The sequence below is a fragment of the Sinocyclocheilus anshuiensis genome, unplaced genomic scaffold, assembly GCF_001515605.1.
Source record: "Sinocyclocheilus anshuiensis isolate Anshui unplaced genomic scaffold, SAMN03320099.WGS_v1.1 scaffold44, whole genome shotgun sequence".
Taxonomy (NCBI): Eukaryota; Metazoa; Chordata; class Actinopteri; order Cypriniformes; family Cyprinidae; genus Sinocyclocheilus; species Sinocyclocheilus anshuiensis.
The window spans coordinates 409,557-433,928 of NW_015555746.1; the positions used below are offsets into that span (position 1 = coordinate 409,557).

General features: G+C 36.1%; 3 protein-coding genes and 1 long non-coding RNA gene across 10 annotated transcripts in view; 1 reads left to right on the plus strand and 3 right to left on the minus strand.

Moving 5' to 3' along the window:
- Positions 1-1,384: 1,384 nt before the first annotated feature.
- LOC107673495 (twinfilin-2-like) lies at positions 1,385-17,974 on the minus strand. Its single transcript, XM_016467091.1, has 16 exons — positions 17,575-17,974; positions 16,773-16,870; positions 16,095-16,161; positions 15,907-16,006; positions 15,708-15,824; positions 15,459-15,614; positions 15,296-15,365; positions 15,068-15,210; positions 5,449-5,622; positions 4,900-4,995; positions 4,026-4,130; positions 3,899-3,913; positions 3,230-3,355; positions 2,986-3,136; positions 2,769-2,890; positions 1,385-1,837 (listed from the first exon to the last, which is right to left on the minus strand). Exons 1-16 carry the CDS (start codon positions 17,733-17,735, stop codon positions 1,670-1,672), a joined length of 1,869 nt encoding a protein of 622 aa, XP_016322577.1. The 5' UTR covers positions 17,736-17,974; the 3' UTR covers positions 1,385-1,669.
- Positions 17,975-18,519: 545 nt separating this feature from the next.
- On the plus strand, positions 18,520-19,523 carry LOC107673499 (uncharacterized). Of its 3 annotated transcripts, none has more exons than XR_001632407.1 (4): positions 18,520-18,636; positions 18,784-19,059; positions 19,162-19,278; positions 19,447-19,523. It is a non-coding gene; the product is annotated as an uncharacterized LOC107673499 (long non-coding RNA). The 3 variants fall into 3 exon arrangements; XR_001632408.1 differs by lacking the exon at positions 18,520-18,636 and having other exon boundaries at positions 18,782-18,896; positions 18,975-19,059; XR_001632406.1 differs by lacking the exon at positions 18,520-18,636 and having other exon boundaries at positions 18,782-19,059.
- Positions 19,524-19,796: 273 nt separating this feature from the next.
- cplane2 (ciliogenesis and planar polarity effector 2) lies at positions 19,797-22,097 on the minus strand. 2 transcript variants are annotated; one of them, XM_016467097.1, is made up of 6 exons: positions 21,874-22,097; positions 21,542-21,694; positions 20,951-21,075; positions 20,385-20,521; positions 19,972-20,065; positions 19,797-19,866 (listed from the first exon to the last, which is right to left on the minus strand). In XM_016467097.1, the coding sequence occupies exons 1-6, from the start codon at positions 21,977-21,979 to the stop codon at positions 19,828-19,830; spliced, it is 654 nt and encodes a 217-aa protein (XP_016322583.1). In that variant the 5' UTR covers positions 21,980-22,097; the 3' UTR covers positions 19,797-19,827. The 2 variants fall into 2 exon arrangements, with proteins under 2 accessions (XP_016322583.1, XP_016322582.1); XM_016467096.1 differs by lacking the exon at positions 19,797-19,866 and having other exon boundaries at positions 19,872-20,065.
- A 98-nt stretch (positions 22,098-22,195) lies between these two features.
- Positions 22,196-24,372, minus strand: part of LOC107673496 (calcium-dependent secretion activator 1-like) — an 86,396-nt gene continuing 84,219 nt past the window's right edge. For 2 of the 4 annotated variants that reach the window (XM_016467095.1, XM_016467092.1), the window contains one exon: positions 22,196-23,560. In XM_016467095.1, coding sequence (XP_016322581.1) covers positions 23,384-23,560 — 177 coding nt within the window. In that variant the 3' untranslated portion in view covers positions 22,196-23,383. The remainder of the gene's footprint in view (positions 23,561-24,372) is intronic. The other 2 variants (XM_016467093.1, XM_016467094.1) reach the window with 1 other exon arrangement.

A 24,372-nucleotide genomic window follows, 5' to 3' on the forward strand; every position in this document is an offset into this window, starting at 1 on the left:
AATTAATGATTTTAAATATTTAACTTGTTAGTTGCTGAATTATTCACTCAATGCTGGAAAAATGTTGATATTTGACATACAAAAATGTTTTATTTGGAATTGCTCTGATTAATAACAGAAGTTTGTACACATAACTGTGTTTGACAGTGAATACTGTGGACCATGATGTAAGTCAATGACTGAAGATATGAAAGATACTAAAGATATGTTTTTTTTTTTAAATTGAGAAACCCAGCTGTAACTATAAAACATAAAAATTTTCATGTCATATTTTTAAAAATATGAATCCTGAAATGAATCTGAATCACATGTCTAAACCTGAACATTTTACCATATCCGATTCTTGCTACATATCTGTTACTTAACCAACTGACTAGCTCTCACGTAGCCAAGTATAACATTCTGTCTGCGTGTCACATTTGGCTCTGGTGTGAATGTGTATGTATGAGTGTATCTTCTTCTATGAAATAGCTGTAGGTTCTGTAGGACCTGTGACTGCTTCAGTTTTAAAAAAAGCTTCTTGGATAAAACTTATTTTCTGTTTTTAAAAAACACATTTAAAGTATGAGTGATCTATCATGTTTCACAATCAACACTTTTAATATGCTTAAAATGATATTGAGTTTTGAGTGCGTATGTATGTATGAGATTATATACAGTGGGTACGGAAAGTATTCAGACCCCCTTAAATTTTTCACTCTTTGTTATATTGCAGCCATTTGCTAAAATCATTTAAGTTAATTTTTTTTCCTCATTAATGTACACACAGCACCCCATATTGACAGAAAAACACAGAATTGTTGACATTTTTGCAGATTTATTCAAAAAGAAAAACTGAAATATCACATGGTCCTAAGTATTCAGACCCTTTGCTGTGACACTCATATATTTAACTCAGGTGCTGTACATTTCTTCTGATCATCCTTGAGATGGTTCTACACCTTCATTTGAGTCCAGCTGTGTTTGATTATACTGATTGGACTTGATTCTTTATGAATATATCTTGATTGACCAAATAATAATGACCACCAAAGACTCAGTGAATGTTGTTTTTATTTATGCAACAGTATGTTCATAAACAATACAAGAGAGGGCTGTAGATTTTTATTTACTAATAATTCGTTTATTTTTTATTAAGATCGTGTTGTAAATGACCTGTCAACCTAGTCATTGACCAGCCAACAAACACAAAAACAAAACAAACAAAAAAAAAGGGGAAGAAGACGAAAGAAAAGAAAAGAAAGATCAATGTCAATGTTGTCCAGGAGAACCATAATACCGATAAATAAAATACATGAAACCAAGTAAAATGTGTTTTTGTTTTTATACAACTCTACACTTTATTTTTAAATACTTTCCGTACCCACTGTAACAAAAATATGCTCAGAAAATGTACAGATAAAATTAATTCCTGAGTTTTTCCTCTTAAATATATGCACATTAACACACCAAATGAATAAACACCTAATAACAGTAAGTAAAAAGTAATACAAGCCAAAGAAAGTAAAAACAAAACGACATTTTTGAATTAACAACAACTGAGCACAGTATTCCAATTTTTCCTTCACACCCTCTGCAGGATGAACAATTTACCCTGCAAACAGGCATAAAAAGGGAACATTTAGGGTACGACTAAAGTTCATTTCTTTCTTCTTGCTTTCTGTTCTTCCTAGCTGTTGCCACCATTCTCTCCACCTCCCTTGATTAGACGTTTGTTTCCCCTCTTCCCAGCAGGGCCATGAGGTTTGGCGAATGCTTGCTTGTGGGCATGCTGCTTAGGATGGACCTCATCATACAGATACTCCTCTGTCAGCTCCTCTCCACTATCTATCTCCAACTAAAATGAACAAGGACACATTTACAAACACAAAGATTTAGAAAAATCTGTTTGGTCAGCTTTGTATTGCATAGAATATATAAGTATATAATTGCATATAAAGTGTCTCCTATTCATTAAAGTCAACATGAAAAGACATTTATAATGCAGTTCATTCCATATCGTGATATATTTCTGAATGGAACAAGATGCTGAGTGAAAATACACATATAAATACAATGAATATAATACAAATCCTCTGCAATGAATGGCTGCCGTCAGAACGATAGCCGAAACAGATAAAAACATCACAATAATCCACAAGACTCCAGTCCATCACTTAACATCTTGTGAAGCTGCATGCTTATTGTAAACACATCCATCATTAAGACATTCTAATCTTCAAACCACTGCTTCTGGATAAAATATGCTTTCTGCAGTGAAAAGGTAATATGCACAGATCAATTGTTCCAAAAACAGTTCTAAATGAATATGTCAGTGGATTTTGATGTGAGGAACAAGCAAAGGGGATGGACTTTTTTTCACTAGAAAGGCATTATTATTATGGATTATAGATATTTTGGCCAGAAGCAAAGGTTTGAAGTTAAAAACATCTTGATGAATTTGTTTCTTTAAAAATGCAACTTTTCACTTCACAAGACATTAACTGATAGACTGGAGTCGTGTGGATTACTTGTGGATTATTGTGATGTTTTTATCAGCTGTTTGAACTCTCATTCTGACGGCACCCATTCACTGCAGAGGATCCATTTGGGTGAGGCAAGTGATATAATGCTCAATTTCTCCAAATCTGTTCAGATACTCATCTGGATCTTGATTGGCTTGGTTGGAGTAAATAGGGATGCGTTTAATTTCATGCTGACTTTTAATGAAGTTCTGGGCTTGTAACTCTCATGCTGGGAGAAATACGAGTCACAAAATGTGTTTTTACCTTTTTAGCCACTTCTAGATGGAAGTCCCTCTCTACTTCTTCCAAAAGTCGACTCTTACAGCTGGAATACAGCATCCTTTCCTTGATGCTGCAGCTGTATCCTGGCATGGAGTATATGAACACTATGGAGAGTGATAGAGGAGGACATGAATAGTTTGCATAACTGTAATACATAACTGTACTCAATGAGATATGTATAAGGAATTGAGTGACTAACCCACAGACTCGAGGTAGTCTCCCTCATGTGAATGTTTGAAGAGAAAGAAGTGGTATCTAGGTGTATCAAGGGGGATCCGGCAGGGTAGGTCACGGAGTTCTGTTGGGCTGGTGTGCACGAGTTCAATTGTCTCCTTCTCTGTATCTAGCTTCTATATATAGAAAACAAAAAATTGACATTTTCTAGCCAGTTTGGTAAGAAAGTATCTGGTAAGAACATATAAATGTGTGTGTCTGTGTCATACTAGTTGAATGTAGTTGATGCGTCTCTCTGCGAGCTGCTGTAGAGCACGTTTAGCCTCAGCCTGTAACGGGAAGGCAAGACCCTGTAGAGTCTGATGTTTGGGGTCCACACTGATCTCAGTTTTCACCTACAGACAAAGACACAACCAGTTCGTTACCAATACCACCACTGTACATTATGACCAAAACAGTTCCTGTCATTCTATTAAAAACATTTTCCCAAACAATTCCAATGAGCTACCCTGGTCATGGAAGATTTATTATATGCCAGTTCTGTTGTTTGGATAAATTTGTTTATGCAGGTGAGAGATAAGAGTGGATAAGAGTGGAAAGAAAAGCAAAGTGTTAATATGCTGGATGAGTGTAGATGAGCATGGCCATATGGGTGGATCACATGAAACCTATTAAGAGCATGTCCACTCCATATTTGACTCCAAAAAGATAATACAACCATAAAACCATATATATAAAATCCTTATTTATATTTATATACATGTAATTTCTCTGTCCTCGCTGTATTTTGAAATCAAGAGGATTCAAAAGTCTTTGTGAATTGATTGAAGTATATGAGGTTTGTCCTTAAAGTTGGAAGTACGCTGTAGTGTACACAGCACACAATAGCACACATACACACAATACTATTTTTATATTAAACTAACGACAGTGCTCACCTGTTTAACTCTGCCCTGCAACCACAAATATTGAACATAGAATGTATTAAAACAAAGAGCTGAATTAATTCAGGGATGTTTACTATAATTATGCTTTTTTAAATGGATGTCTACAGTCTTTTCTCACCTCTGTGATTTTGATTCGCTGTAGCTCTTGTTCAGCTGCTGTCAGAGGTGCTGGTGCAGAACATGAAGTCACGTGCCTCAGGTACCCCTGAAGACAAACGTCCTCCTTGTGATGGTGAAAAAAGACAAAAAGCTTTATTTTATGTGCACTTTTGATGTTAATTTGGCAATTATTTAAATTCGTCAGAAATAAAACACTTTTTATTTATTTATTTATATATTATTTATTATGTTATTATTTTTATATTAATATGTGACCCTGGACCACAAAACCAGTCTTAAGTCGCTTGGGTATATTTTTAAGGTCACATATTTGTTTTAACCAATGTGAATAATAAGTAATCAACCAAAACTGATATTTAAGTTTATATTATTAATTATTTAATTATAGATTTATTCCCACTTTCCAGACAATCTGAAATAGTCCTTTCAAAATGTAAAAATTATAAATACTCTCAACTAAATATACAACTTCCTCCCATAAAACTACAAAGTTGTTTGTTCAATATTTTATGTGTATGTACAGTATATATTTAGCCCTTTCTGTGTTGACCATGAGTGGTAATCATTTCCAAGAACATTGCCAACAGCCCCAAGTGTCCAGTTACTAAATTAAGAAACATGGTGGTCCACTCTGTAAACGTTTTCAACTGTAAATAATCCAGCTTCAGGGTATTTGACGGACAGCTGAAGACAGATGACAGGTGGACTGAGTCCATTCATCAGCACGTCTCTCATTATAACTTCATTAGTCCTTCACAGAGGTGAACATTTAAAGATTTAAATCTAATAATTAAAATGATAAAGTGAATGTAAAAAGTATAGACAAAACTACTAACCAATTTTGCTACCATAAAATATTCTTCAGCTAGTACCTCAACTGTGCCGAACATTTCATCTTTGACGTGTCCACCACCAAACTCTTTCTTAACTGTGGCGCGAGTGGCAGCGTACAGCATCTTTTGCCGGACCTGTAGCAAAAGACAAGTTATCACTTTATTAAATAATAACAGTAACAAAATAAAAACTCACTGCTCTAACCACAATGGTGTTACAGTTTTCCACAATTATCACATGTGGTTACGTTTTTACATTTTCTGGAAAAAAAGGCCAGTGCATTGTACTGCAGTTTCTAAGATGTACTGAGTGTTTCAATAAATACAGATGCAGTTGCTAGTGTGTTCTGATTGGTTGCTATGAGGTTGCTTAGAGTCCAAAGAACCCTAACGAGCATGCAAATAAGATTGTTCTATTTAAATATAATAAAGGTTCTTGAGTGGTTTTTATTCTTCGGTTCACCAAACCTTCTTACAGCTGTTTTTGTTTTATCTGGAACCTTAACAGTGTATGTTTATTTGAACAACTGAATAAGCTGTTTCTGCTAATCAAGCTTCACATCATCATGTCTAGATGTTAAAACTTACAGGAGACTGGTCAGGTGACCAGGAGATGTAGAGCCACTCATAGCCTTGAGCGTTCTTGGTGTCCAACCGGTATAGAATGTAACAGGGCTCGTGAGGGTCCAGCAGAGGGAGCAGGAAGTGGTCATAGTCTTTGTCCCAGCTCTGACATGGCTCTCTGTATGCCCCCAGCACCAGCTGCTCTAAAATACACATAAAAAGCTCTCTCATTACAAACCTGGGGCAACCAACAATCCCAAAAATCAGTTGCGTAATTTTATATTCCATCACGTAGATCAATTTAAATGTGTTTACAAGGCTAGGCTTGGGTAATGGCCTGCTGCTGCTAACAAATAAGTGAAATATTGTTCATTATCTACATCCTACTATAAAAAGAGCATGACACACCTTGTATCTCACACCCAATATAGCACAAGCTGCTTAGTTCACCTAGAGACACGTACAAAATAATACACATAAATTCAACCTTCAGTTATTTATATATTAAACAAGCCAGTACTGAGGGATGTCTGATAACACAATATATTCTTGTCAGTAATGAACTGATAATCATCTCATCTTTAATGGGCTGAAACATATTGTATCTTACATATGCAAACATACACTTTACTTTTAATAAAATTGGTCAATGGAAAATTGATCACTTTAATACGGCTAATATTATTTTATTATATAATATAATGTAATATAATATAATACAGTATAGTATAGAACAATTATAGAATATGCAGCATTATAGATTATGCAACCATAAATTATTCACAATATACAAAATTATGACCAACAACTTGCCACATCTCTGAAAGTCCACCATAATTAAAAGCAAACATGCATAAGCGATTGTTGGAAAATGCACTAAAGGGACATGGTGATGGAAAAAAAAATAGAAAAATTATATTTCAGCACTTCTGAGTTCCTCCGAGAACCTTTGCATTGTCTTGCAAAACTTTTGTGATAGAAATAATATGAGGACAGTGGAAAAAATAGTTCCTATTGCATACATTGTATGATAGTAACACAATTTATATTGCAATGTATGAGAATATATCATAAAAGACATAAAGTTACAAAAACATTAAGAGTTCCATTGAGAACAATAACAAGCAGACGTGAGTTTTAAGGGCCTTTCGCTATAAAAATGTAAATTGCCATCATAAAGTGCTCATCATCACAACAGTTCTAAGAAGCAATTCATTCTCATATGAAAAGCAGCGTTCATATTTATGAGACTGGGCTTTATAAATTCTCTGTGCAGTGACAGTGTACTGTATAATGCAGACCACTCACTTGTAAGACTTTTCAAATAATTGTGGTTTAAGGTTTTCAAATAATACTCCATTAAGAGTCCAATGGTAACCATTCTAATATAACGACTGATTAGATCTTTCTATTATTTTCGATTTTCTCTTGACTGTATTCACTCGTCAGATAGTTAATCAACCCAAGAACACATGAAAAACAGGACAGCATATATCACTTATGCAAGCACTTTTAACGTTAAAGATGTCACACCTGATACTGGTTCTTCATGTCCTTGGTCTATTGTCTCAGTTTACAAACTTCACACTGATCACATCACACACTCAAACGCATGTAATTTGCTTCCTGAAACGTACAAACCAGAACACCCTCTGTAAGCACTGTAATGAAGCACTAGAAGGCTTTATCTTTTCTAATGGGTCATCTTTCTTCCCAACCGCTTTACCATTCCTTGTGAACAGTGCTGTGCTGGTGCACGTCCTCCAGAGCCCCACCTCAGCTTTCAGGCATCAACACTCAGATTAACAGCTATGGTTCTCAGTATTCATCTCTTATCACTTCAATAATCTACTTACCAGTAAATCTGCCCACTTCCCTCCCTGCTGTCCTCAGCTTTTCTTCGTACACAAAGACGTCAAAGTGCTAATCTAATGGTTGCTGCTGGTTTTAATTAAAAGCACTGAAAATGTTCACATTTTAAATGTAAGTATTATTTATTTTGAAATTAAAACAGTTAAAAAAGGTTTTTGAATTTTGTTGGGCATAAAAAAGGATAGTTATTTGGGTGAATGTTATGTAAACAGTTCATCACAAAATCAAAGACAAAAATATGAAATTACATTTTGCATAATGAAAATTAAGCATATTTTAGGACCATTTTTCATGACAATTATTGCACTGCATCCTTATATAAGTTTATATAATAATATTTCCCAGTATTCTCAATGGTTCTCTTTAGATTGTGAAATGTTAGAATGCTAATTATTGTTGTATATGGATATATATACAAATGTAAAAATATATGTAAAAAATTAATAAGAAAATATTAAGTAGAACAGCAGTATTAAAAATTGATGATAATGATAACAAATGTTTCTTGAGCACCAGATCAACATATTAGAATGATATCTGAAGGACTGCATGACACTGAAGACTGGAGAAATGCTGAAAATTCATCTTTGCAATTATAGGAATAGATTACAATGTAAAATATATAAAAATAGAAAACAGTTATTCTGAATTGTTACTGTTTTTACTGTATTTTTTAAATTGCATTTATTTAGCATTTTGACAAATACAGCCTTGGTGAGCATACAAGATATCTTTCAAAAACATAAAAAATATACCAAACATATATAAACTAGTGCTGTCAAATGATTAATCGCGATTAATCGCATTCAAAATAAAAGTTTTTGTTTACATAATATATGTGTGTGTACTGTGTATATTTATCATGCATATATAAATACACACACATGCATATATCTATGTAAGAAAATTATGTTATGTTTATATATTAAATATATTTATAAATTATATAAATTATATGAATATGCATATATGCATGTAAATACATGTAAATATTTTCAAAATATATACATGCATGTGTGTGTATTTATATACACATAATAAAAATACACAGTACGCACACATATATTATGTAAACAAAAACTTTTATTTTGCATGCGATTAATCGCGATTAATCGTTTGACAGCACTAATATAAACATTATATAAAACAACATTTTCATTATGGGATGTGCTTATTTTAAATTATTTCTAAATTATTTCTTAAAAATCTAAATGGTCCTACAACAGGCTTGCTTTATTTATTTATTTATTTATTCATTCATTCAATCTATGAGTTTCACTCTATGACTTCGAATTCAATTGCTCATGTGTTTTTCAACAAGGACAAAGTTGTTGGTTGCACTGCTGTATAAGACTAAATGAAACAACACTCCTTTTATAACTTGATAATCAAGTGCAATCATGGTCAAGGCCTGTGGATTAAAGGGGTCATATGATGCTTTTTTAAAGATCATTATTTTGTGTAAAAGGTTGTGCAGAGTGATTGAAAGATTTTGCACCTAACTGAAATAAACCTTTAACGAGCACACTGTGAAAAACAGCTAGCACGTCAATAACCAGATCTAGCGCAAACATCATCCACCCACGTACACGTTACCAGTCCGAATGACCTTGGAGGGGGATTTCCTGATGGTCTTTTGCAGCAGCTGCTATTCTGAGGTTGCACACATTCCAGCTATCAGCACAGACACATACTTTCCATCAGCCTTTTACTCACCCCTTAACAACACACTTACAGAAAGCTGTTTGCACATATGTGCCAATTCGAAAAGACAAACATATATCTGCCTTCCTCCTGTCTCCCTGAGTTCTGTCATACAAATACATTCATTGTAAAGAATATCACGCATAAACACAATCTGGCTGAATAACAGAGTGTCCGCACCTCACTGCCTACAAGACTACAGCTCAGTCCTTTTCCTATCACCATGAGTACAGACAGGTCCTGACCATGTGGCCTGTGCTACCCACCAATAAGGGTTGGGATACACATGTGACTCAGTCACCAGAAAGATCCAAAACTGTATTGACCTGTTTTATCTTTCCTGAAATATCATCTCTGTGAGACTCAAAGGCACCCTATGAACCCAAAACAACCCAGTCTATTCAGATCCAGACATCTTCACACACTCCAGGCGTCAAACAGACAGTAGACAAACCATATAGTGACAACCAGCCTGACGTTTATACATCTGTGGCTACATTAGGCCACTGAGTGTTAGAAGAGCTGGAGCTGTCCAAAATTGCTGAACAGTCTACCTTACAAGAAATCATATACAACCATCATGTAGCCTGGACAAAATGGTCCAGCATAATTGCATAGTTTCATGTGAAATGCAACATAAGTTTATTAAATCACTAATAGTTTGAAGCTAAAGCAAACTAGAAGGTAAAATGAACAACTAATTTGCTCGAAATGTAAACTATACTATTCAAAAGTTTGGGGTCATAAGGATTTTTTAATGTTTAAAGAAAAAGCTACCAAGCGTACATTTATTTGATCAAAAATAGAGTAAAAATAGTAATATTGTGAAATATTATTACAATTTAAACTATTTTCTATTTGAATATATTTTAAAATGTAATTTATTCCTGTGATGGCAAAGCTGAATTGTCAGCAGTCTTCAGTGTCACATGATCCTTCAGAAATCATTCTAATATGCTGATTTGGTGCTCAAGAAACATTTATTATTATTATCTATGATGAAAACAGTTGTGCTGCTTAATATTGTTGTGGAAAACAAATTTCATTTTATTCTTTGATGAATAAAAAAATAAAAATAACAAGATTTATTTGAAATTTAAATCTTTTCTAACGTTATAAATGTCTTCACTGTCATTTTTGATCAATTTTATGCATCCTTGCTTGGAAAAAAGTACTAATTTCTTTCGGAAAAATAATCTTATTGACCCCTATTTTTGAATGGTCAAGTACTTCAGTCAAAACTCTTTAAAATCACATTTTATTCTGTTTAATTTGACCGGAGTCATGTGAGAATACATGCACGCATCACAAAGTCAGGTTAGGTAATGACAGAATGACTTCACTCAAATTTGATAGCGTTTTGCCCTTTCCTTCCCAGCAACTGGATCTTGTCATCTGATAGTGAGCTAACATTTCAACAGTACCTGACACTCGGCCTTGTACGCAAATGCACGCTTGCACACACGCACTTTTATTGCAACAGAGAACAGTCCAACGTTCCTGTGACCTCTGCAATCCCTTAAGAACCATTCAGTTTCCACGTCAAATGATGTCATCTGACCTACAGCAGCATGTGAACACAGAACCAAAACACATTGTGAAATGTGTTTTGTTACTATTTCCTCATGTCAGGTGACACCTGGACGGTAAAACAACAAATAAAAAATCCCATCTAAGAACAAACAATAAAAACACAAATTAATATAAAATGAACATTGCAAAATTAGATAATCAAGTGTCAAGTGGATAATGTGACAATATATCAAATCATAGTATAAATTAACAGTACATTATGTCTCATTTTGTCCAAGTTTCTTTCTGTTTTGACATCTTAGTTGTTACTTAAGTACAGATTGTAGTTGGACCTCACATTGGCGAAAAGATATTATGGTACATAATATTTGATTTATGACCAATTGACTTTTAAACATTTGAGCTCAACTGAGCTCTTAACCATTTAGAAAGTGAAAATCAAGGCAGTTAATTGAGTGAACATTGATCTTCCACTAATAAAAGGCACCAAAAAGTACTATGGTACAACCATTTTTTTTGGACAAGGTACCAAAGCCATACTATGTTTTTTTAGACAACATATAGTGTAATATTAATTAAAGTTGACCTTGGAGTTCTATGTAAATGCCATGGTACATGAATATGGTAATCGTTGTACCATTGTATTGCCATTTGACACCCTCATTGTACCATGGTACATAATTTAAGTGTCATACTAAAAGAGTCATAATACTATTGGAAAGTTTAATCCCATTAAACACTAATATTTTCTAGCCTTCGTTATAGGATTAGGATAGTTAAGGTTAACTGAGAGTTGATCTACAAGCAGGATGTTTCATTTCAGTCTTAAAGTAAGCTTGGTTTATTGGTCAACGTGCATTAGCATTTTCCGCTCACAAAATACTAATCTCGATGCCTTTACCTTTTCTGATTCATTCAATTCTCTGTGAACTGAGCAAAGCCCTCAGACCCTCTGCTCACTCACCGTCTCTGATCAACACCTGGATGAGGCGGCCGGTTCCACTCCGTGCCCGGGCCAGAAACTCCCTCAGCTCCTCTGTAACCACCAGAACCAGAAACATGGCGGGTCAGTGCGGTGCCTTCCTACCCGCCAAGGGACCTTCTGAAGTTGGATGAAGCTGGACGCACAGGACGGGTCACCTGGACGATCTTCTTTTTACAGATGAACTTCAATCAGTGCCAGAGCTGTGTGTTATATCAGAAACGATATAAAGGCAGCAGCATGAAGTGAGAGTTTGGTGTTTGAGAGACTGTATGCTATCCAAGTGAGAGCAGCAAATGTGTGAGAGAAGGCTCCTGTAACTAGGATGGGATCATGTGTGCTTGCAGAAGGAACCCGATCCCTCTTGCCCCAAATTTAGCAGGCACCCTGTCTGGCCTCGGGTAACAGCCTGACCATCCCCCAGCACGGCCCCGGGGCCAGTTGTTTAAATCTTTTGATATGGGTTTGAAAATATTGTATTTACGATTCAATTCATGCCCCTAAACCAAAAATAGACTCAAAACTCTTACCACCCTCTTCTGGGCAGGTGAGGAACTTCATCACTGAATGAGGTAGTTTACTATGCTGTTATTACTTAGCAACTTCCCAGCATAACGATTTCACTCACTCATTCATGGAGATACTTTGTTTCTAATATTTTTTATAAATAATGTTCCAGGTTCAGTACGTTAAGCTCTAACCTCTCAATGAGGCAAAATTATTTTCTGTGGTAATCAACAGCTTGATTCTGTTATCCATAAATAAAAACAATACAACACATTTTTGTATGTTCCTTATACTGTTATTACAGTTGCTAATTATTGTTTAGTTTGATTATTATGATTGATGAAAAAATGACAAAACCACATTCCAAAAATGAAGTGTTTGCTAAATGAATGAAACAAAATAAATGAGAACCTATGATTAAATAAACTATTCAACAAACATATTATAAGTGTATTTATCATTTTCTTTTTCCATTATACTGTATACAGCAGTTAAGGCCTACAACTTTAACTTTTCAAATGTTATTTTATGTTTGTGCTTTTGGAAAAGACTATTTCTAGGAAACTACCCTTAATCATACATATTGTTTTGCAGTTTAGTTTTACATTTTGAGTTCAAAGTATGTTTTCTGTTAATGTAATTGTTGCAAGTGTTTATACTGTGTATATATATATATATATATATATATCTCTCTCTCTCTCGGAGCGTACATTCACCCACTTGGAAGGGTTAAGATGTGTGTGTAAAATTAGCCTACTTCCTTTTTTGCAGAATAGTCTCGCACCCTGTTCAGGTCCTGTTATTAAGCACACAGCCACACACAAACAATATAAACGATGTATCTTTTGATAATTGTTGAAAATACAGCTCTTCGTCATTGAACTTGCACTGCCAAGTTCAGCTCCAACCACATCATCAAGTTTGCGGATAACACAACGGTGGTAGGTCTCATCAGCAACAGTGATGAAACGCACTACAGAGAGGAAGTGGCAAAGCTGGCTGAATGGTGTGGCACTAACAACCTGTCCCTCAATGTGAGTAAGACAAAGGAGGTTGTGATGGACTTCAGGAGAAACTCCGTTGACCACCCCCCACTGACCATCGACAGCTCGACTGTGGAGAGAGTCAGCAGCACTAAATTCCTGGGGGTGCACATCACAGAGGATCTCACCTGGACCACCAACACCATGTCACTCTCCAAGAAGGCACAACAGCGCCTACACTTTCTCCGCCGGCTGAAAAGAGCAAGTCTCCCTCCACCCATCCTCACCACATTCTATAGGGGCACCATTGAGTGCGTGCTGACCAGCTGCATCACTGTCTGGTATGGGAACTGTAGTGCAGCAGACCGCAAGACCCTCCAGAGAAGGATTTATTTCAAACACTCGACTGACATTATGAAGTGAGTTTGGAGTAAAAAGGTTATTAAATGTGGTATTTTTACGTGCTTTCAGAAGGAGCAGCACTTACTATACAGAGCCGTAGTTCACTGAGAATCTACGCAATATTTCATAATATCAATGTATAATATCAATGATATCATCTGCAATTTTTTTGCATAGCTTGTCAGTAAACTACGGCTCTGTATAGTAAATGCTGCTCCATCTGAAAGCACGTGCTGGAGATTTACTACTGATTACAGAACCGGCTTTACTGACAAGATGCGCATGACTACCGCATGCGATTTATCATGCAGTCCTACCTTTTGCCTAATCACAATTGCGATTTAATTTCAATTAACCATGCAGCCCTAGTATTTATACCACCATAATCAGGCCTGCAGGGGAATATGGCAAGTTTTTAATTGCTCTGAGCACCCATTCCTCCTTTCAAGGAATAGTTCACCCAAAAATGAAAATTTACTCAACTTTAGGCCATCCGAGATGCAGATGAGTTTGTTTCTTCTTCTGAACAGATTTGGAGAACTTAAACATTATATCATTAGCTCACCACTGGATACTCTGCAGTGAATGGGTGAAAATGTGTCAGTGGATTGTGATGTGAAAGGACAAAAGGGAGTGGGACTTTTTCCACTGGAGGAAGCGTTATTATGGATTATAGACTTGTATTTTGACCAGAAGGTTACAGTGAAAATGCCTTTATTGGTTTGTTTCTTACAAACGAGCAGTTTTTCACTTTACAAGACATTAATCAATGGACTAGAATTATTACTTTTAGATTATTTTGATGTTTTTATCAGCTGTTTGAACGCTCATTCTGATGGCAATCATTCACCGCAGAGGATCAATTGGTGAGCAAATAAATCTGTTCTGATGAAGAAACACCCTCAGGTCATCCAAGATGTAGATGAGTTTGAGTAAATTTTCAGCAAATCCTTCATAAATCCAAACAATAAATAAAAACTACAAAAATGTAAGTATAGTATATTGGCGCTTTTCCACTGCATGGTACGGCTTGGTACAGTTCACTTTTGGGGGGTTTTCCACTGGGTACAGTACCTGGTACTTTTTTTAGTACCACTTTGGTTGAGGTTCCAAGTGAACCGTACCGTTACCAAAACGTGACGTGTAAACTCTGCTGATCACGGATTGGCCGGAGAGAATCGTCACTACCTGCGTCACTGAACTTGCGACACAAACACAACAGAACCGCTAGATTTAAATCAGCACAGCCAGCGAAGGATCGAACGCAACTGTTTTGAACGAGCACACCTTTTTTTAACCACCAAAAAGTGGCTGTTTCGTTGTCTGTTGAGGAAGTACAGACGTTCCTCTCGTTGATAGCAGAGGAGTGGATCCAGCGAGAGCTTGATGGGGCGACGCGGAATGAAAACGTTTTTCAGGAGTCGCAGCAGTAGAGGCGAAGCAACTATAACGACATGTGAATAATCCCGCCCACTCTAAAGCGATACTAAACTGCAGTGGAAACGCAAACCGAGCCGAGCCGTGCCATACTGTACCACGCAGTGGAAAAGCGCCATATGTTTCACCAGTGTTGGGAGGGCGTTTGGAGTGCACATATTCCATCTGGACTGACCTATAACAAATATATCAGATTTATTTCTACTTTATGGTTAACTCTTACCATGTTAGAACAGGCACTGGCAAAGGTCATGAATTTGGGGTTAAACTGTAGACAGGTGACTGGACCAGTGTGCTTGCCATCAAGAAGTGCTACTTTCATTCCACTCTCAGCATTCCACACATGGATCTTTCCATCTTCTGATCCTGGAAAGCAAAATGTTGAGACGACAGGCATCACTCTCTGTGAACTTATCCCTAGTCCTTTCTGAATCTATTGGTGAAGACTTACCGATCATGACGAACTGAGAGTCTGGCGTGAAAGAGGCCTCCAGAATGACACCTTTACTGTTGTTATAGCCCTGCAGTGACGACGAAAGACTCCATGAGACACACACTTAATCTTAAACACAAACATTGGCAAAAGCCTATTCAAAATGACACTAATTTCTCACCCCAAATGAGTGGAGCACTGCTCCTTTGAAAGCATCCAGCACTCTGAGTGTTCCACCATTGGTGGAGACCAGAATGAGCTTTCCGTCGTTGCTGAACTTGAGACCCGTCCACTCACATGTTCGCTCATATTGTAGTTTAAACGTGGCGAATGGACCCTGAGGCAGGAGGTGTGACACAAACGTATACATTTTTATCATTTAAAAGACAGATATCACTACTGCTTCTAGGATGCAGTTTAATACAATTACCTTATCAAAGGAGCGTAGATCGTAAAGTTTGACCATCTCAGAATTCACTCCTGCAGCAAAAATCAACCCCTCCGGATCAAATGAACACACAGGCTTCCCTTGGAGGTGCATGAGGCCCTGTGAACACAACCAAGATTAAAATCTAGTATAGACCAACAAGAAAAACACACACTAACCCAAAGTAAAAAAAACTGCTTACCTGACAGTTAGGTGAGCGAAGGTCCCACAGACGAATAGTTTTATCAAGTGAGCCAGAAATGAATGTGTCATCAACAGGAGACATAGACAGAGCAACAACCCTGAAACAGGATAAAATACACAAACACAAGTGCTATAACTCAAACGCCAATAAACAAGAAAAGAAAATGTAATGTCACAAACCCTCACCTCTTATTGTGTCCAGGAAAGTATCGAATGTACTTATTGTCATGTAGGGACAGGTATCGAATAGTATCTGTAGTACCACATTGGTAGTGAGAAGAAAATATCAATATCATCTCAAAGGAAAGCTACAAGATTTTACATGTGAACTGATAAAATGTACTGTATACTGTGTCAGAGGAACAGGCTCAACCCTGGGCAAGGCAGTAGTCTGTACAGTTAGCTCCTTAACAGGGCAGAATAACAGACCCTAAAAACTGTACAAATAACTACCTCAACCCAGAGCAGGCACAAGTAGACACGAACATCAGCAGCAAAGCTTTGAGAAAATCACTTAATCAGCATAAACATAAAAATAAACAAAACAAATGATTATAAGTAATAAACACCTAAATACATAAATAAGAATAACAACTATGAATTTAATCTCATTTAATATGAAGTCATAAAATTGCATAATTAAAAAAATATAGAAAATGTTATTTAAAAAAATGTATACTTTTAGGTCAAATAAGGCATATCACACTGCAGGAAAATACTGTCATTTACTGTTTTTACTGACAAGAAAAAAACATAACGTAACAAAAAAGGTTCAATTAACATTTTATCCATAGTATGGCAAAACTGAAAGGCATAGGAGCTGCAATGCAACACAATATCATAAGGCTTTATAAAGAGTCCTACCATCAATCTTGTTGGAGCTGTAGACGACAGTGTTGGCTGCATGGGTGTATCTGATGAGATCCACACCGTACTTCTTACTGTAAAGCGTCCGTTTAGGTCTGATATAAAGGACAGAATCGGAAATAAATAAGTTAATCTGATCGCTTATTTATATACGCGCAATTCTGTGTATTATGAAACCCTTAACATTAAAAATAAAATACTAGACTTTACAGTAAAATCACAAGGCGGTGTCGGAAGGAGGCGTGGATGCTAACTGTTAGCACGCGACCTCTCATTCAGACAGTCCATTCGACTCATTTCCGCGAATCGGTTCCTTCGAAATATTTGTTTCAAAGATCCGGTTAAAGATTCGGCGGATCTTTTACGTCATTTCGTGGTCCTTGACATCCTAGCGAGGCATATTACTATAATGCCATACCGGTTATTAAACGGTGATTATTAAAAACTCATGTGTTACAGTTTATTGAGTTGCCGCCATGATTGAACGCATAAAACATAAAGACACTGGGTTCAGTGAGTCAGTGAACCGGCTCAACTGATTCACTAAAAAGATTCAACTTAAACGAATCGGAAATCGCTACTGTACATAAACATGTTCAAACTACAATACTCTCTATGAACAGTAAAACTCATAAATCACATTTCTTATTACTGGGGTAATCTTAACCTTTCACATCTCTCACAGTAATGCTCCTGTAACCAAAATCAATGTTTTAAAGCCCGTTAAGACCAAATCGACACGGAACAACACCAGCCAGTTGTAGGAAAAATCACAATTAGGAATTTATATGCGACTTACTTTCCCTCCTGGCAGTCGTACAAGACAATCGAATCGTCATCGCTACTCGATATTACAGTTTCGCCATTTGAACTGAAGTCAAAGCAGTTGATTTTGTCCGAATTCTCTCGGAACACCTTCGCAACCCTAAAACTCCGCAGCACATTGTCTGTGAGCTTCATTGTGGCCTTTATGCCTGGCCAGGCGCTTGAGGATCGTTTAGTCAAAAACAGCGAGTAGATTGGAATCTGATTTATCAGTGCTGTGTGTAGCGAATGTTTTATAATATTTTTTTTAAGTGAAAATCGTTTCAGATGTACATTTCGGTCACGTTAAAAAAGCCCGCCGACAAAATTCGTCAATGAACCGGATTACGAAAGACGAGATGAAGCTAGAGGCAGTAAAGCGGAAACAAAATGGCCACCCCACCTACGGACGTTTCAGAATAAAAGTCCCATGTCAACTTGAGCTGAAAGTCAAAGCAAGAGGAAGATTTAAGGGTCTGATTTATTGTACACGCTTAAAATCAGTGTTGGGAAGGTTACTTTGGAAATGTAATAGGTTACAGATTACAAGTTACCCTACTTAAAATGTAATAAGTAGTGTAACTTTTCAATTACTTTATTAAAGTAATGTAACTGATTACATTTGATTACTTTTCTACTTAAAAAAATAAAGCATATACATAAGCATGTTATAAACTTCTGAAACATTGGTGTTTCATATTTTAGAGTAGTCACTGCAACTCAATTAAATCTGTATGTGGGAGTGTGTGTGGAAAAAGTCATATGTAACCCCCTTTGTAATCCTTAACATTTTCATAAGTAACTGTAATTTAATTACAAATTTTTTCTTAGTAACTGTAACTGATTACAATTACTTTTATTTTGTAATTAAATTACGTAATTCCGTTACATGTAACTAGTTACTCCCCAACACTGCTTAAAATTAACCTTCCATGACGTACACTAAAAATGACGGAACATCTGGTTATTCGGTTTCGATTTGACAGCTGTAATGAGGATCAGGAATTTCACATCAGCTCTCCAGCTGCTGTTGTGTTTATCTGTATTTGTTGCTAGGGTGAGTCTCATATTTTCAGCCATGATCAAATCTTACATTTGTAATCAATCAATAGTACATTTAGTTTTCCATGATAAGTTTTGTCTTAGACTTCTACAGAGGGTATTCCATAAACAGACTGTTTCAAATAAATGCAGGGCTGAACAGACAGAGGACGTTATTATTAACACCCTACAAGATGAATCTGTTCTCTCATATATGATACATTGACGTCATAACTAGCCTCACCCAAAACCCCAGAAGCAGCCACTGTTATAAAAGTAAGCATTGCATTGGTCTAAACAATTACACTGAGAAAATGAGCATCAAATGCTCACCAATTACAAAATCTTTTTCAGTGAATTAAAGAGCTGGATTAAAGTGCACTTATCTATGTTTCCTTTCCAACCATACAAATCATCAGTGGCAAGCATTGATTCAAAGGTGAGTTCTGTACTGTTGTATACTTTTAATTTGTTCTAACACAATAAACATGATTAATTTGAACTCAATAAGGAACTAACAATGAACATCTGTTTTTCAAAGAGGGAAATGTGGACTGTTGGAGATATGTATATATTCACAGTGAATGTAAGCGAGTTTGCACCAGAAGAAGTTATTGTAACCTCCACCAATACTTCAATACAAGTCTGTGCAGAAAAGGTAAGCAAAATAAACTCTAATGGCAATTTTAACAGCACGTTTTCTCTCAAACACATTTTCTTTCAAAAATTAAGAGCATGTAATATTAGATTTATTTATTTGTGTTTTTGCACAATATCTTGCTCATTGTTGTATTCTAATTTCCATTTTTCTTCATTGATGAATCAGTTGGCATCAGATCGTGGACGCTGTTCGTCAGAAGTGTCAGTTCCCAGCTGATGTGGATCCAATGTCAGTCACATCTTCTCTAGAGAAAGGTGGTTTGTTGAGCATTAAAGCCCAAAAGCATACAGCAAAATGCTTGCCAATCATGGATTCATTCAAAAAAGTGAAAACCTAACGCTTGGATGTATTTTTAAGATGATATTTTTGCTCACCATTTCTTGACTCACAGATATTTGTCACTGACTGAAATGACTAATAAAATTATAGGCATTTAGAAAGTGAAAAATAGTAAGTGGTATTTAGAGTGTTTCCATAGCAGCATATTCCATCCATGAATGACCAATCCTTGTGAGATTGAACCAAAACAGACAACACACGTACAAGCTATACAATGATCTCTGAGTCTGTTCCTCTGAGAGCAGCCTGTGTGGAGATGGACACAGATTAAGCAGCCATACAGTCTTGGTGCCACAGGTTTTCTGCAAGGGCATTTAGTAAGGGTGCTACTTCACCAAGCCCCGCACTCACATCACCTCCCACTCGGAAGACCGGAAGACCCCAAACCTCTTGAAAATGTGTTACGTCACTCTCTGTCACATCTGTGTGCATAAATAAGTCAAATCTGCACTGTTAAGGGCCATGACAATGTCACATCAGTGTTACATCAGCGTAATTTTAGTATAATATTTTGAATAATTTTATTTTTTCCATTTTTGTCAGTTTTATTATTTTTTGTTTTTAAATATAGGCCTATCTATATAGTTTTCATTAATTTTATTTCCGTTTTAGTTATTTTAGAACATCAAATTAAACTAAGTAAAATAAGTTTAAGATTTTGATATTTTATTTCAGTTAATATTTATTTTATTTCAAGTAACACATAATAACACATGCATTTGAATGTAATTGTCAAATAAATGCTCTCAACTGGTAAAGGATACTTGGTGCCAACAACCAAGTTAACCACTCGATCCGAAGGTTCTGTGATCCGTGATATCTGATTTGAAAGATCATCAAAGGAGCCACGATCAGTGAAGGAGAAAAGGAAAAGGATGGCATCCACCTGTTCCTTACAGGACTAAAGAGAGAAAAAGGACACCATTAAATATCATACTTTAAAATGATGCAGTGAAACAGAATGTGGGTTAAAGGGACAGTTCACACAGAAATGAAAATTTACTCATCCTCAAGTTGTTCCAAACCTATATGAGTTTCTTTATTCTGTGAAAGAAAAGAAATGACGAAAGAAGATATTTTAAAGAATGATGGTAACCAAAGTGCTGCTAGTCCCCATTGACTTCAATAGTATTTTTGGTCCATACCATGGAAGTCAATGGGGACCAGCAACTGTTTGGTTACCAACTTTCTTCAAAATATCTTGTTTTATGTTCCACAGAAGAAAGGAATTCATACAGGTTTGGAACAACATAATGAGTAAATTATGTTTTTTGGGGGTGAACTATCCCTGGGAATTTAAGTAACTCTGTAATATGATGGAAATGCTCACCGGTAACATGTGGTCAAATCTTCTTATTGCACTTTCCCCACAATCCCAAAGCTCAAAGCGGAAAAACAATACACGGCCACTCTCCTTTAGTCTTACAGGCCAGAAGACCACTGTTGTCTCTATGCCTACAAGAATCACAGCTCTATGAAGCAATGACCGCTGATGGTTTTTTTATTATTATTGATTGTATTAAATTAATAGTGACATGAATGACGCGTATACTGACACCTATCGGTGTGGATGTAATGAAGCAAACTTCAAAGCTGTTTCTAATGCTATTGTACACATTCAAATAACGTATTAGTAAAATATTTGTCGTCATCTATTATTAATAACTATTATTCTACAACTAAATGTGTATTATAATAGTTTTATGTGACTGGCCAAGTTATCTCAAGGCCGCCATGAGAGGGCGACCCGCCCCATGTTGAATAGAATCGCTTATTTTTATTGGTCACTGACATGACTGAAGTCTTAATCTCTCAAATGTTTTTCAAACGTATTCATTAAAAGTACTATAAATGTGTTCAAGAGAAAATCTTTTTACAATAAAAAATTACTTAATTCATTTTAAATGTGTGACTTGTTTACCTGTGGTCTCATAGTGCATCTTAGGGAGATCGAGGCCAGCGAGACGGGCAGCAAGAGCGCTTTTCCCGACTCCGGTTTTCCCAGAGAGGAAGACCTTGTAGCGAACGATATCCACATTCATATGAGGAGGCATCATTGGCGCTTCCAAGAGCCCTTCACAGTAAGTTATATAAAAACCACTTAGTTATATAAAAATTCACTTAGCATTTTATATGTTGGCTGTAACAAATACTTATTTTTGCTGTTCTTTTATTAAACAAAACAAGAAATACCTGACCAGTAAGATAAGAAACATGATGCCCAACTGCTGTATCCATGGTGATAATCCTTACCAAACTTTCGCCGTTTCTTCTTATGCAGTATCCTGCTGAAAAACTCCCTGCTGTCTGGACAGCGATGCCAATCCGACACGATTATGGATCCAGGTGGGACAGGCATTTTAATTTAGCAAAATCAGATAAATTAAGACTAAGAGACTATTGTGCTTTTTATTACGTGATATGAAGTTACTTTATCTGCGCGAACGTGAAGCCAACTAGGTTAAACGTCATGACGAAATACGTCAAAATAAAAGTCCATTACGGAAGGACTAAAATTATGCAACTACAATGAAACTAGTAAATTAGATTTTTTTTTTAATGATGGGGGTCACTGAATCCACATTCTGAATAAAGACAAAGAAACAAAATCTACAGGCAGTCTATATTAGTACATCATGTTATCTTTATTGAGAGGCCACAGCTCTTGCATATTACAACTGTTGGCTTTGATAAGGCAAACGCAAGAATGAATCCACCAGCTAATTGACACAGAAAAAAAAAAAAAAAAGCTTTTGGAGAAGGTGGATCCCACAGGCATGCAGCAATGGCTCAGAATGCAATGTACAGCATGATATATACAAAAACAATAGCGAGACCCCAAAAATGGCACATAGCAGTTTCAACAAATCTACTAACATAAAGAGAATGACTTTAATTGGACATACAAACTTAAAAAAGAGAGAGAGAGATCCTCTGTAAAAGTGAAACTGAACCAAAAATATAGCCGTTTTTTTGTTGTCATTTCTGACATCTAATTAAAAGACGTCTCCAATGAGATATCAAAATGGAGGTATGGCAATATTGCATTTCTAGAATACCAATTAATTTTCATTTTAAGATGCCTGTGAGACAATGCCTAGTTGGATATTTGCGACATAGGGCCACAGAGCCACGACACAAATAAGGAAAAAAGTACAATGGAAATGTGCAGACACAGAAGACATTTACAGTTAACAGTTTTGAACTTAAATACAGAGGTTCATTTTTAGTTTTGAAGCAGTTGGCATCCACTTTAAAAACAGACAAGACAAAGAAAAGGGTCCATACACTCATCTTCACAACAATGTACCATTAATGTATGTAAGAGTACGTCAAAGAAGCGCCATATATGTTATCGCATTGGACAGGGACACACCTAATAATCTCACTCGACATTATCAAACAAATGGTACTCCATATTGCTTAGGAACACATAGAAACAAATTCCTCAAATAAACGAGTTGAAAAATTGGTGCTAGTTTGTTGTTCTTTATTATGTTATGACACAGCTTAAATTGCCAATTATGGTCTTTGCAACGTTCTTTTTACTCTTTAGTACAATTCTTTGATTTTTATTGTTTTTTAGCTTCATTTGTGGGCAATTCGAGCTGATGGGGGGGGGATCCTAGAGTGGCTAACTGGGTAATCAGTGTTGATACATGCATCTTACGTTATCAGGCTAAGTTTAAAGTGTTGGGGTAGGGTAGGGTTGGATAGATGGGTCGGGTTCAGGGTGGTGGGTGGCACCGGATGGCTCGATGCTCTAATCGTCCTCCTCGTCTTCCTCATCGCTGTCCTTCATCGAGATGCCCTGCATGCCCCCCTCTCTGACAGAGGCAGTGGCTTCCTCCAGGGTCAGCCGGTTCCGTACCGTATCGTACGCCTTGCTGTTCAGTGTAGAGTCAAGAACGCCTTGCAGCCTAAAATCTCGGTATTTCTTCTACAGGAATGGGAGATATCAGCAGGCATTATACACACTATCAGACTTATTTGCCCCTGAATGTTAAAGCTAAATATCTGTATGTCAAACAAGGCCAGAAAGAATAGCAAGACTATGGATGCAAGCTATTACAATTCTGGACAGTATACTGATAAATAGCTGATATACTATTTTGTCCCAATTAATTACAGTGGCAGCCAAAAGTTTGTAATAATTAAGATTTTTAATGTCTCTTATGCTCACCAAGGCTGCATTTATTTGATTATGTAAAAACAGTAATATTGTGAAATTTCAAATAACTGTATTCTATTTGAATAGATTTTAAAATGTAATTCTTGTGATGGCAAAGCTGAATTTTCAGCAGCCATTAGTCTAGTTTTTTGTAACATAAATGTCTTTCTTTTCTTAACATTATTAATTTCTTTTCTTTTTTTTTTTAAATAATACATAAACCAAACTTTTAAATGTTAGCCATAGTTTCCATAAAAATATTAAGCAGCAAAACTGTTTTCAACATTGATAAAAATAAGAAATGTTTCTTGAGCACCAAATCAGCATATTATTGGCTGCTTTGCTATCACTAGAATAAATTACATTTCAAAATATGTTTAAATAGAAAACAGTTATTTTAAAGGGGTCATATGATGCGATTGAAATTTTTCCTTTCTCTTTGAAGTGTTACAAGGTCTTGGTGCATAAAGAAGATCTGTAAAGTTGCAAAGACTAAAGTCTCAAATCCAAAGAGATATTCTTTATAAAAGTTAAGAGTCAACCACGCCTACCTAAAATGGCTCGTTCTAACACGCCCCCAC

Bases quoted from the DNA above. Each gene is read 5' to 3' on its own strand.
- LOC107673495 (XM_016467091.1), bottom strand. From the start codon at position 17,735: ATGAAGCTCACAGACAATGTGCTGCGGAGTTTTAGGGTTGCGAAGGTG. The intron at 15,211-15,295 runs GTAAGTCTTCAC...TTTGCTTTCCAG, and splicing joins CTCTCAGTTCGTCATGATCG to GATCAGAAGATGGAAAGATC. The intron at 4,996-5,448 runs GTAAGTTTTAAC...CTTTTGCTACAG, and splicing joins GGTCACCTGACCAGTCTCCT to GTCCGGCAAAAGATGCTGTA.
- cplane2 (XM_016467096.1), bottom strand. From the start codon at position 21,979: ATGCCTGTCCCACCTGGATCCATAATCGTGTCGGATTGGCATCGCTGT. The intron at 21,695-21,873 runs GTAAGGATTATC...CTTACTGTGAAG, and splicing joins GAAGAAACGGCGAAAGTTTG to GGCTCTTGGAAGCGCCAATG. The intron at 20,522-20,950 runs GTGAGCATTTCC...TTCTCTCTTTAG, and splicing joins GATTTGACCACATGTTACCG to TCCTGTAAGGAACAGGTGGA.